We start from the raw sequence: 12,488 nt of genomic DNA, 5'->3' as shown, positions 1-12,488 counted from the left end.
CTAGCTGTCTGAATTGGCGTGTCTCCAGCTCGCCTAGATACCCCCGGGTCCCTATGATCACTCAGCTACGCATGCCTCTCTCTAATGTCAATATGCCTTGCTGTTTTGGTTTGTGATTGCCTTATTTCACTGTAGAGCCTCCAGCCCTGCTCAATATGCCTTAGCTAGCCCTTTTGTTTCACCTCCCACACATGTGGTGAGCTCACCTGGTCTAAATGATGTCTCTAGAGACAAAACCTCTCTCATCGTCACTCAATGCCTAGATTTACCTCCACTGTATTCACGTCCTACCATACCCTTGTCTGTACATTATGCCTTGAATCTATTCTTCCGTGCCCAGAAGCCTGCTCCTTTTACTCTCTGTTCTGAACGCACTAGACGACCAGTTCTTATACCCTTTAGCCGTACCCTATCCTACCCCTCCTCTGTTCCTCTGGTGATGTAGAGGTTAATCCAGGGCCTGCAGCGCCTAACTCCACTCCCATTCCCTCTCATTTGTTGACTTCTGTAACCGTAAAAGCCTTGGTTTCATGCATGTTAACACAAGACTCCCTAAATTTTATCAGCATATCGATTGCGCAACCAGGGGTGGTAAAACCCTGGATCATTGTTACTCTAACTTCCACGACGCATATAAGGCCCTGCCCCGCCCCCCTTTCGGAAAAGCTGACCACGACTCCATTTTGTTGATCCCTGCCTACAGACAGAAACTTAAACAAGAGGCTCCCACGCTGAGGTCTGTCCAACGCTGGTCCGACCAAGCTGACTCCACACTCCAAGACTGCTTCCATCACGTGGACTGGGACATGTTTCGTATTGCGTCAGATAACAATATTGACGAATACGCTGATTCGGTGTGCGAGTTCATTAGAACGTGCGTTGAAGATGTCGTTCCCATAGCAACGATAAAAACATTCCCTAACCAGAAACCGTGGATTGATGGCAGCATTCGCGTGAAACTGAAAGCGCGAACCACTGCTTTTAATCAGGGCAAGGTGTCTGGTAACATGACCGAATACAAACAGTGCAGCTATTCCCTCCGCAAGGCTATCAAACAAGCTAAGCGTCAGTACAGAGACAAAGTAGAATCTCAATTCAACGGCTCAGACACAAGAGGCATGTGGCAGGGTCTACAGTCAATCACGGACTACAAGAAGAAACCCAGCCCAGTCACGGACCAGGATGTCTTGCTCCCAGGCAGACTAAATAACTTTTTTGCCCGCTTTGAGGACAATACAGTGCCACTGACACGGCCTGCAACGAAAACATGCGGTCTCTCCTTCACTGCAGCCGAGGTGAGTAAGACATTTAAACGTGTTAACCCTCGCAAGGCTGCAGGCCCAGACGGCATCCCCAGCCGCGCCCTCAGAGCATGCGCAGACCAGCTGGCCGGTGTGTTTATGGACATATTCAATCAATCCCTATACCAGTCTGCTGTTCCCACATGCTTCAAGAGGGCCACCATTGTTCCTGTTCCCAAGAAAGCTAAGGTAACTGAGCTAAACGACTACCGCCCCGTAAGCACTCACTTCCGTCATCATGAAGTGCTTTGAGAGACTAGTCAAGGACCATATCACCTCCACCCTACCTGACACCCTAGACCCACTCCAATTTGCTTACCGCCCAAATAGGTCCACAGACGATGCAATGTCAACCACACTGCACACTGCCCTAACCCATCTGGACAAGAGGAATACCTATGTGAGAATGCTGTTCATCGACTACAGCTCGGCATTCAACACCATAGTACCCTCCAAGCTCGTCATCAAGCTCGAGACCCTGGGTCTCGACCCCGCCCTGTGCAACTGGGTACTGGACTTCCTGACGGGCCGCCCCCAGGTGGTGAGGGTAGGCAACAACATCTCCTCCCCGCTGATCCTCAACTCGGGGGCCCCACAAGGGTGCGTTCTGAGCCCTCTCCTGTACTCCCTGTTCACCCACGACTGCGTGGCCGCGCACGCCTCCAACTCAATCATCAAGTTTGCGGACGACACAACAGTGGTAGGCTTGATTACCAACAACAACGAGACGGCCTACAGGGAGGAGGTGAGGGCCCTCGGAGTGTGGTGTCAGGAAAATAACCTCACACTCAACGTCAACAAAACTAAGGAGATGATTGTGGACTTCGGGAAACAGCAGAGGGAACACCCCCCTATCCACATCGATGGAACAGTAGTGGAGAGGGTAGCAAGTTAAGTTCCTCGGCATACACATCACAGACAAACTGAATTGGTCCACTCACACAGACAGCGTCGTGAAGAAGGCGCAGCAGCGCCTCTTCAACCTCAGGAGGCTGAAGAAATTCGGCTTGTCACCAAAAGCACTCACAAACTTCTACAGATGCACAATCGAGAGCATCCTGGCGGGCTGTATCACCGCCTGATACGGCAACTGCTCCGCCCTCAACCGTAAGGCTCTCCAGAGGGTAGTGAGGTCTGCACAACGCATCACCGGGGGCAAACTACCTGCCCTCCAGGACACCTACACCACCCGATGTTACAGGAAGGCCATAAAGATCATCAAGGACATCAACCACCCGAGCCACTGCCTGTTCACCCCGCTATCATCCAAAAGGCGAGGTCAGTACAGGTGCATCAAAGCTGGGACCGAGAGACTGAAAAACAGCTTCTATCTCAAGGCCATCAGACTGTTAAACAGCCACCACTAACATTGAGTGGCTGCTGCCAACACACTGACATTGACACTGACCCAACTCCAGCCACTTTAATAATGGGAATTGATGTAAATATATCACTAGCCACTTTAAACAATGCTACCTTATATAATGTTACTTACCCTACATTATTCATCTCATATGCATACGTATATACTGTACTCTACATCATCGACTGCATCCTTATGTAATACATGTATCACTAGCCACTTTAACTATGCCACTTTGTTTACTTTGTCTACATACTCATCTCATATGTATATACTGTACTCGATACCATCTACTGTATGCTGCCCTGTACCATCACTCATTCATATATCCTTATGTACATATTCTTTATCCCCTTACACTGTGTATAAGACAGTAGTTTTGGAATTGTTAGTTAGATTACTTGTTGGTTATTACTGCATTGTCGGAACTAGAAGCACAAGCATTTCGCTACACTCGCACTAACATCTGCTAACCATGTGTAAGTGACAAATAAAATTTGATTTGATTTGATTTAGAAACCTCATCCCTAAGTTTGTTTAATTCACTGCTTTAGCACACTCTGATACCCCGGATGTCCTAGCCGTGTCTGAATCCTGGCTTAGGAAGGCAACCAAAAATCCTGAAATTTCCATTCCTAACTATAACATTTTCTGACAAGACATAACTGCCAAAGGGGGCGGAGTTGCAATCTACTGCAGAGATAGCCTGCAGAGTTCTGTCATACTATCCAGGTCTGTGCCCAAACAATTTGAGCTTCTACTTTACTTCTACTAAAAATCCACCTTTTCAGAAGCAAGTCTCTCACCATTGCCGCTTGTTATAGACCACCTTCTGCCCCCAGCTGTGCCCTGGACACCAGATGTGAATTGATTGCCCCCCCCCCATCTATATTCAGATCTCGTACTGTTAGGTGACCCAAACTGGGACATGCTTAACACCCCGGCCATCCTACAATCTAAGCTAGATGCCCTCAATCTCATACAAATTATCAATGAACCTATCAGGTACAACCCCAAATCCGTAAACACGGGCACCCTCACAGATATCATACTGACCAACCTGCCCTCTAAACACACCTCTGCTTTTTCAACCAGGATCTCAGCGATCACTGCCTCATTTCCTGCGTCCGTAATGGGTCTGTGGTCAAACGACCAATCCTCATCACTGTCAAATGCTCCCTAAAATATTTCAGCGAGCAGGCCTTTCTAATCGACCTGGCCCGGGTATCCTGGAAGGATATTGACCTCATTCCGTCAGTAGAGGATGCCTGGTTATTCTTTAAAAAAGTGCTTTCCTCACCATCTTAAATAAGCATGCCCCATTCAAAAAATTTGAACCAGGAACAGATTTAGCCCTTGGTTCCCTCCAGACCTGACTGCCCTTGACCAGCACAAAAATATCCTGTGGCGTACTGCATTAACAACGAATAGCCCCCGCAATATGCAACTATTCAGGGAAGTTAGGAACCAATATACACAGGCAGTTAGGAAAGCAAAGGCTAACTTTTTCAAACAGCAATTTGGATCCTGTAGCACAAACTCCCAAAAGTTCTGGGACACTGTAAAGTCCACGGAGAATAAAAGCACCTTCTCCCAGCTGCCCACTGCACTGAGGCTAGGAAAAACTGTCACCACCGAAAACTCCACGATAATTGAGAATTTCAATAAGCAATTTTCTATGGCTGGCCATGTTTTCCACCTGGCTACCCCTACCTCGGTCAACAGCCCTGCACCCCCCACAGCAACTTGCAGCTTTTCCTACACCCAAATCCAGATATCTTGACGTTCTGAAAGAGTTGCAAAATCTGGACCCCTACAAATCAGCTGGGCTAGACAATCTGGACCCTCTATTTCTAAAAGTATCCACCGCAATTGTTGCAACCCCTATTACTAGCCTGTTCAACCTGTCTTTCATATCGTCTGAGATCCCCAAAGATTGGAAAGCTGCCGTGGTCATCCCCCTCTTCAAAGGGGGAGACACTCTAGACCCAAACTGTTACAGACCTTTTTCCATCCTACCCTGCCATTCTAAGGTCTTCGAAAGCCAAATTAACAAACAGGTCCCCCGACCATTTCGAATCCCACCGTACCTTCTCCGGTATGCAATCTGGTTTCTGAGCTGGTCACCTCAGCCCCGCTCAAGGTCCTAAACAATATCATAACCGCCACCGATAAAAGACAATACTGTGTAGCCGTCTTCATCGACCTGGCCAAGGTTTTCGACTCTGTCAATCACCACATTCTTATCGGCAGACTGTACAGCCTTGGTTTCTCAAATGACTGCCTCGCCTGTTTCACCAACTACTTCTCAGACAGATTTCGGTGTGTCAAATTGGAGGGCCTGTTGTCCGGACCTCTGGCAGTCTCTATGGTGCTGCCACAGGGTTCAATTCTCTGGCTGACTCTTTTCTCTGTATACATCAATGATGTCGCTCTTGCTGCTGGTGATTCTCCGATCCACCTGTACGCAGACGACACCATTCTGTAAACTTCTGGCCCTCTTTGGACACTGTGTTAACTAACCTCCAAACGAGCTTCAATGCCATACAACTCTCTTTCTATGGCCTCCAACTGCTCTTAAATGCAAGTACAACTAAATGCATGCTCTTCAACCGATCTCTGCCCACACCTGCCCGCCCATCCAGCATCACTACTCTGGACGGTTCTGACTTAGAAATATATGGACAATACAAATACCTAGGTGTCTGTTTAGACTGTAAACTCTCCTTTCAGACTCACATTAAGCACCTCCAATCCAAAATTAAATCTAGAATCGGCTTCCTATTTCGCAGCTAAGCATCCTTCACTCATGCTGCCAAACATACCCTTGTAAAACTGACTATCCTACCGATCCTTGACTTCAGCGATGTCATTTACAAAATAGCCTCCAACACACTACTCAGCAAATTGGATGCAGTCTATCACAGTGCCATCCGTTTTGTTACCAAAGCCCCATATACTACCCACCACAGCGACCTGTATGCGCTCGTTGGCTGGCCCTTGCTTCATATTCGTCGCCAAACTCACTAGCTCCAGGTCATCTATAAGTCTTTGCTAGGTAGCCCCTACCTTATCTCAGCTCACTGGTCACCATTGCAGCACCCACCTGTAGCACGCGCTCCAGCAGGTATATTTCACTGGTCAACCCCAAAGCCTATTCCTACCTTTGGCTGCCTTTCTTTCCAGTTCTCTGCTGCCAATGACTGGAATGAATTGCAAAAATCACTGAAGCTGGAGACTCATATCTCCCTCACTAACTTTAAGCATCAGCTGTCAGAGCATCTCACAGATCATTGCACCTGTACATAGCCCATCTGTAAATAGCCCATCCAACTAGCTCATCCCCATATTGTATTTATTTATTTGCTCCTTTGCAGCGCAGTATCTCTACTTGCACATTCATCTTCTGCACATCTATCACAGCAGTGTTTAATTGCTAAATTGTAATTACTTCGCCACTACGGTCTATTTATTGCCTTACCTCCCTAATCTTACCTAATATGCACACACTGTATATAGATGTTTCCTATTGTGTTATTGACTGTGTGTTTGTTTATTCCATTTGTAACTCTGTTTTTGCTTTATCTTGGCCAGGTCGCAGTTGTAAATGAGAACTTGTTCTCAACTGGCCTAACTGGTTAAATAAAGGTGAAAAATATATATATTTTAAAACAGTCAACCTCACCGCAAAGGAACTGGGTCACAGCCAACACAGGCAAACAAAAGAACCCAGAACACAGAGATGTATGTTTGCTTTGCGCTGGCACATTGTCATTTATTTTCCCTTTCTCAGAACAAAAAGGGGGCCAGGGCTTTGCTTGACCATAATAGGCACGTAAAGAAAGAGAACCAACGAGAGACAATCAACACGTGTAGTTGGGGAGCGATAAGCTGAGCAAATATCAGCAGATATAGTACAGCACGTTATGAAGCCGACAGTCCAACCCTGTCTGCAGCCGCAGGCTCTATTACACTAGCTTGACTGAATTTATAGTGACCAGCCACAGACAGAGACAGCCAGGCCATCTCTCTAGCTCTCTTTCTGCCCCCCCCCCCTCATGCCTCATCGGTCTCCCTCCATCAAAACCACTGGGAGGAGAACACAACATTGTAATATATTTGTTTAATCTGTGAGCAGAAGGCCAGACATCCTCTTTTCCGAGCCCATTCATTCCCAGCACCAGAGGAAGAGTGGCATCCTTTTTTTCTTTTTTATCTATCTCTGCCTCGATGATGATGGGGTCTAGTGTGGGAGTCTGGATCCGTTTGTATGGCGTCAGTCTTTTCTCATAAAGCCTTTTTTTGGAAGGGAAACAGCAGCTCTGATGGATATGTCTAATAGGGTTACTTGGGTTCCACAGAGGAACAGTACAGTAGATAAGGCCAGAGAGACACTATTATTATAACATGGGACTACTGAACTCCACATGCAATGTGGTAGAAGCTTAGCTAACCTTTCTCTTTATATGATTAATTTGCTTGCCAATATGCCCTTTATCATATACATAGTCTATACAAAATCTACAGAGTTGTTTGTTCCCATGTTGCTGTTAGTTTCAATATGTTGTTTTCTGGCAAACCCTAGTTCTCCATATGTTAGAATGTATTGGCTTGTGGTACAGCAGGGCTAGGGGAACAAGCTCCAGCTGAACGCTGTTCCCTTAATGAGAGTGGCAGCCCTCTAATTGACAGCCTAAAGATTTAAAGGTGTGCAGCGCTCATTTTGGGGTAGAGCACACGTCACACGAGGTATTGCTAGGACTGATATGATTAGCAGAGTTTAAGCTGTTGGCTAGTCCTGTTGACTTTGTTTTGTTTTCTACATTTAACATCAGACCCTGTAGAGCTCTGAAAGAGCCAGGATTTAATTAGCCTTTTCTTAATAAAAGCCTCTTTGTTTTCACTGCGCATCTGTCTCCTTTGCCTTTAAATCATTGGTCTAGGAGGTCCGGTATAGGCAGTGTTTTCCAGACCCCAAGGGGTGAACATTTAGTATTTTGCCCTAGTACTACACAGTTGATTCAAAAAACAAAACGTGCAACCCTTGCGGTCCCAAGGACCGAGTCTGGGAAACGCTGCCCTAGACAGTGTAAAACCCCTTGCACTGTCACATAGCCACCAATACACCCCCTGCTGTACATGCAGGAACATATGACTTCGGTGGAATTATTCACACACTCAAAACCAAGACCAGCTAATGGGGCTAGATATGATCTCTTCCTTTGTCTTGCCTCTCTCTCAGACAGTGACAACAAACTCATATCTAAATCCTTCACTGATTTCAAATGACTGTTTCCACTCGGTACTTGTTGGGGGTCTGATCACAGTTAATTATGCAGCGTTGGATACGGACTCTGAAACTCACTTTAGCCCACCCTGATACTGCATACTAGTCCAATCCCACTAGGCACAGACATCCGCTCAATATCTAGTTTTGATTTACATTTGGTTGAGTTGTTATTCAATGTGAAATAAATAAATCTCACCATCATTGGATTTAGGTTAAAAATATGAAATGCCCTTATGTTTTCTTGCAAATCCAATCAGTTTTCCACATTGATTCAATGTCATCACATAGGTTTTGGACGTTGAAATTATGTGGAAACAATGTTTATTCAACTAGTTTTTGCCGTGTGGGATAGACTAGTTATTGTATATGCAGTAACGCACATAGAGGGAAGTGGTGGCTGGTGTTACTTTAAATCGGAGGACGGGCTCATTGTAATGGCTGGTATGGAATAAATGGAAAGGTATCAAACATATGGTTTCCATGTGTTTGATGCCATTCCATTAATCTATTCAAGCCATTAGGAGCCTTCCTCCATTCACCAGTCTCCTGTGGCAGAGACTGACGTCTCAAGGAAGCAGTTTTTGTAAAGGTACACAAGAGCCTCTATTTCTTGGCCAGTCGTTTCAATTAAGCACATCTGTTCTTTACGGTAGTGTTTAATCAACACCAATAATTACAGTTCTGAAAGCCTGACTGTCTGTTTGCTGCTGCTGCCGCTATATCATTATCCATTTAGCCCCTTCACTCCTGTGACGCATGGCTCTTTCTCTCTGCTGAGGAAAAACAAACTATCTCTCACTGTTAATCCACAATCCCTCCCAACATAGAATTAAAATTGATAGAACGGACTAGAATTGATTAGCGTTCCCTGGTGGTTGTAACATTCGTCTATTTAAAATGTTCAAGAATCGATGCTTAATTGCCATGGTAATTGCTATTGTTCTCCTATGGGGACAACCAAAGAACCCCTTTAGGTTCTAGATTGTGTATTTTGGAATTCTACAGCTCTATGATTGAGTTATTAGCCTTATGTGACGTCATCCATTCAACAAAGAAGGGAACAGGCAGTTTATACTCTTCAAAAGGGTTACAACCCGTCCGTCCTTGCCCCCATCTGCCTCACCTCGCCCTCCATGAGTTACTGCCTGTGTGCCCTCCTGTCACCTCCACTGGCCTGTACTTTAGCGTGTGTAGGTCTAGTAGTGATGATGGATGTCCTGGCTGCTACACAGTGGATAATATTACGAGTAGCCAGCCACTCAATAGGAGGGAGGTCTCAGGTAGCCTCGGGAACACTGCATCCTGCCAACCTGGGCCGTTCGCTAAAGAGTGACAGCCCTCTGGAGAGATCCTGGCCTTGGTTATACTACGCGGGGGGAGTCAACGGCCTGCCAGAGCTAGGCTAGCTGTCAGGGTGGGAGAGAGTATCATGTGGGAGTTTATACAGTATACAACAGTCCTCAGGACCCCTAATTGTCTATCATAGAAGGGTAAACTGAGTTTTTGCTTTGAGGTGGCCAGTCAGAATGCATGTGTTGGGTTGTCATATGAATGACATTAAGTATCTGGCAGAGAAGGTTATTGCAGGTTTATTACAGTCTGACATCAAAATTATGGGAACTGACAATAACGCTCCTGACAGGAGGGATGTGATGTTCTGAACCTTTCATTAGAGAGAGTGTCCTGGCCGATCCACATGATCCTCACTGTTCTCATCACATTCTCAAACAAGCCTTTCCCAAACAAGCCTTTCAGATTATGGTTACCTGGTCAATCAACTAATATCTATTCTGGTCACTTGACCCCTCACCTGAACCCTGCAATACTTCACAAGGTTGTAAGATTGGGAAGCAAGAGCCAAAGTCGTAATCACCTTTCTCAATCAACTGACCTGATTTTAAACATCAAACAGATGAAAACACAGCACAGATAACAGTCTAGCATAATTCAATCGAACATCACAAACCAAGATTCGTTCCTTCACAACTTGGATGAAAGGAAAATACTTGTTTTCTCTTCTCATTGCTTAAGGCCCACCGGGGGACTCATTTGATGGGGTATTAGTTCTGTACGTTCATAAAAAGGAACACACTTCAACATCTTCCCTGCAGGAAAAATTTTAACTAACAGAAAATGTACGAGATTTACAGGCCCAATGGCGGCAGAGGAACAGAACCCGATCCGTTTAAAACCCCATTTAGAGCTGTGCCTCGTGGCTAGGGCCTGGGAGACAGGGCAGTTTTCCATGGGTCTGTAAAAGGCTGAGCTGACGGACGGACCTACACTCTTGAAAAGAAAGGTTCTATTTAACCTAAAATGGTTCTTCGACTGTCCCCATAGGAGAACCCTTTTGGTTCCAGGTAGAAACCTTTTAGGTTCCATGTAAATCCCTTTCCACAGAGGGTTGGTTCTACATGGAACCCAAAAGAGTTCTACTTGGAACCAAAAAGGGTTCTCCTATGGGGACAACCAAAGAACCCTTTTGGAACCCTTTTTTCTAAGAGTGTATAAACAGCGGGCTTTTATCTCTCAGAGAAGAGAGACAGGAACAAAGGAGCCAGCTGTCCGGACACATTCCCATTTCACCCCTTTAATCTTTCCTGTCATCACCCCACCCCGGTGAGCGAACGAGAGGGCTTTCCCTTGCTCGTCCTTAGATGGCTCTGCTGGCTGTGTCTGGCTCACTGTTCTAACAGGAGACAGTTCAAACAACCATCAATCAATCCAACTCATTGGATTGATTTCTAGTTAAAACACATTGATGTGTTTTCCCAATAAGCCTTCATCAGGAAGCTTTCATCAAGAGCAATTAGATGAAGGTCTTTTGAGCAATCGATAAATCAACTAGAGTATCTGTATTAAAGCAAGCGTTGAGCCTATCTTATGAAATGCCTCTGTGGTTACTAAATACCACTGATATGTGTATTGTGTAAGTGTTGGAGACTATTCTTATTGTTTCTGAATAAGAACGGATTCATGAATGGCTCATGACTGATGTTTCCTATTGCCTCTCTACTCGCTGGTTTTACTTATGAATGTAAATTATGTTATGAATCAAACACATACCACCATCTTGTTGAGTGAGACCCAGCAGTCTGAGGGGAAGTCCTGCAGCATGGGAACCAGGAACTGTAGACAGCCATCCCAGTGACACAGCAGCAGCATCATACCAATCAGGTTGAAGATACGCATCACCGCACTGGCCAGGTCATAGGTCATATGGAAGATCTGAAACAGAGATAGAGAAACAGAGAATTAGTTCAAGCCGCGAGAAAGGACGAGTGAGTGAGTGAGTGTGTGTCTGTGCAAGAGAGAGATAGAGAAAGAGAGAGAGTGAGAGAGAAAGAGAGAAATAGACAGAGAGAAAGCTAGCGAGAGACAGAATCACAGTCACGGAATTCTGTTTCATTTGAGATTTCATGTTTAAAACCTCCCTTTTTTTCAATTTTCACCTAAAATGACATACCCAAATCTAACTGCCTGTAGCTCAGGACCTGCATATTCTTGATACCATTTGAAAAGGAAACACTTTGAACTTTGTGGAAATGTGAAATTAATGTAGGATAATATAACACATTAGATCTGGTAAAAGATAATACAAAAAATATTGCACCATCATCTTTGAAATGCAAGAGAAAGACCATAATGTATTATTCCAGCCCAGGCGCAATTTAGCCACTAGATGGCAGCAGTGTATGTTCAAATTTTTAGACTGGTCCAATGAAGCATTGCATTTCTGTTCAAAATGTTGTATCAAGATTTCCCATATGTGCCTAATTGGTTTAATAATAACTTTCAAGTTCACAACTGTGCACTCTCCTCAAACAATAGCATGGTATTCTTTCACTGTAATAGCTACTGTAACAGTGCAGTTAGATTGACAAGAATTTAAGCTTTCTGCCAATACCAGGTATGTCTATGTCTTGGGAAATTGTCGCACATTAGCTCAAATGTTCCACGGTTGGGACACTGATCTATAGAGATCCTTAAGAGTTTTAATGCAAAATTCTCTAGTGATCAAGATGACAAGTCCTAGAAGCAGGATTAAATGAGAAGACTCTAGTCAGCAGTACCATGTTGCCTGCTGTATCGTTGGACCATACCAAGCATGATTAATGAGAGAGGAAAGACAGCTCCCCATCAGACACAGCAGGAACAGAGCAGACATTTGTTACAGCCAGGTACAACACATCAATCAGAGATGTAACACACATGACAGGAGTCTCTCACTCACTACCACATACCAGTACACAAGTCTGTAGGCACAGACAAACACACACACTCTCTCTCTATGTGATGGACAGGAAACCATCAGGATTCCTGATACGTCATCTCACTTATCAATCATCTTCAGTCACAAGGTTGTCACTTTAGCCAGCCAATGATCATTGTTGTCACTTAAGACCTCCATCTATTAGTACTTTGGTGTGATGGCTGAAATCATTGGGTGACCAGCTAAAATCTGTCTATGCTTCTCTATGCCCAACTAGACTAAATTCACCAAAACATATACATCTGTATTTCTGCACAAGAA

The 12,488-nt window shown here is 45.0% G+C and overlaps 1 protein-coding gene across 1 annotated transcript in view; it reads right to left on the bottom strand.

The window, feature by feature from the left end:
* Positions 1–12,488, bottom strand: part of LOC115102712 (potassium/sodium hyperpolarization-activated cyclic nucleotide-gated channel 2-like) — a 66,076-nt gene that overhangs the window by 31,757 nt on the left and 21,831 nt on the right. The window contains exon 3 of the mRNA XM_029622943.2: positions 11,021–11,182. Coding sequence (XP_029478803.2) covers positions 11,021–11,182 — 162 coding nt within the window. The remainder of the gene's footprint in view (positions 1–11,020; positions 11,183–12,488) is intronic.

The sequence above is a fragment of the Oncorhynchus nerka genome, linkage group LG20 (assembly GCF_034236695.1).
Source record: "Oncorhynchus nerka isolate Pitt River linkage group LG20, Oner_Uvic_2.0, whole genome shotgun sequence".
NCBI classification, from domain to species: domain Eukaryota; kingdom Metazoa; phylum Chordata; class Actinopteri; order Salmoniformes; family Salmonidae; genus Oncorhynchus; species Oncorhynchus nerka.
Note: the sequence above shows the minus strand (reverse complement) of the source record. Positions and strands in the feature narration are given on the sequence as shown.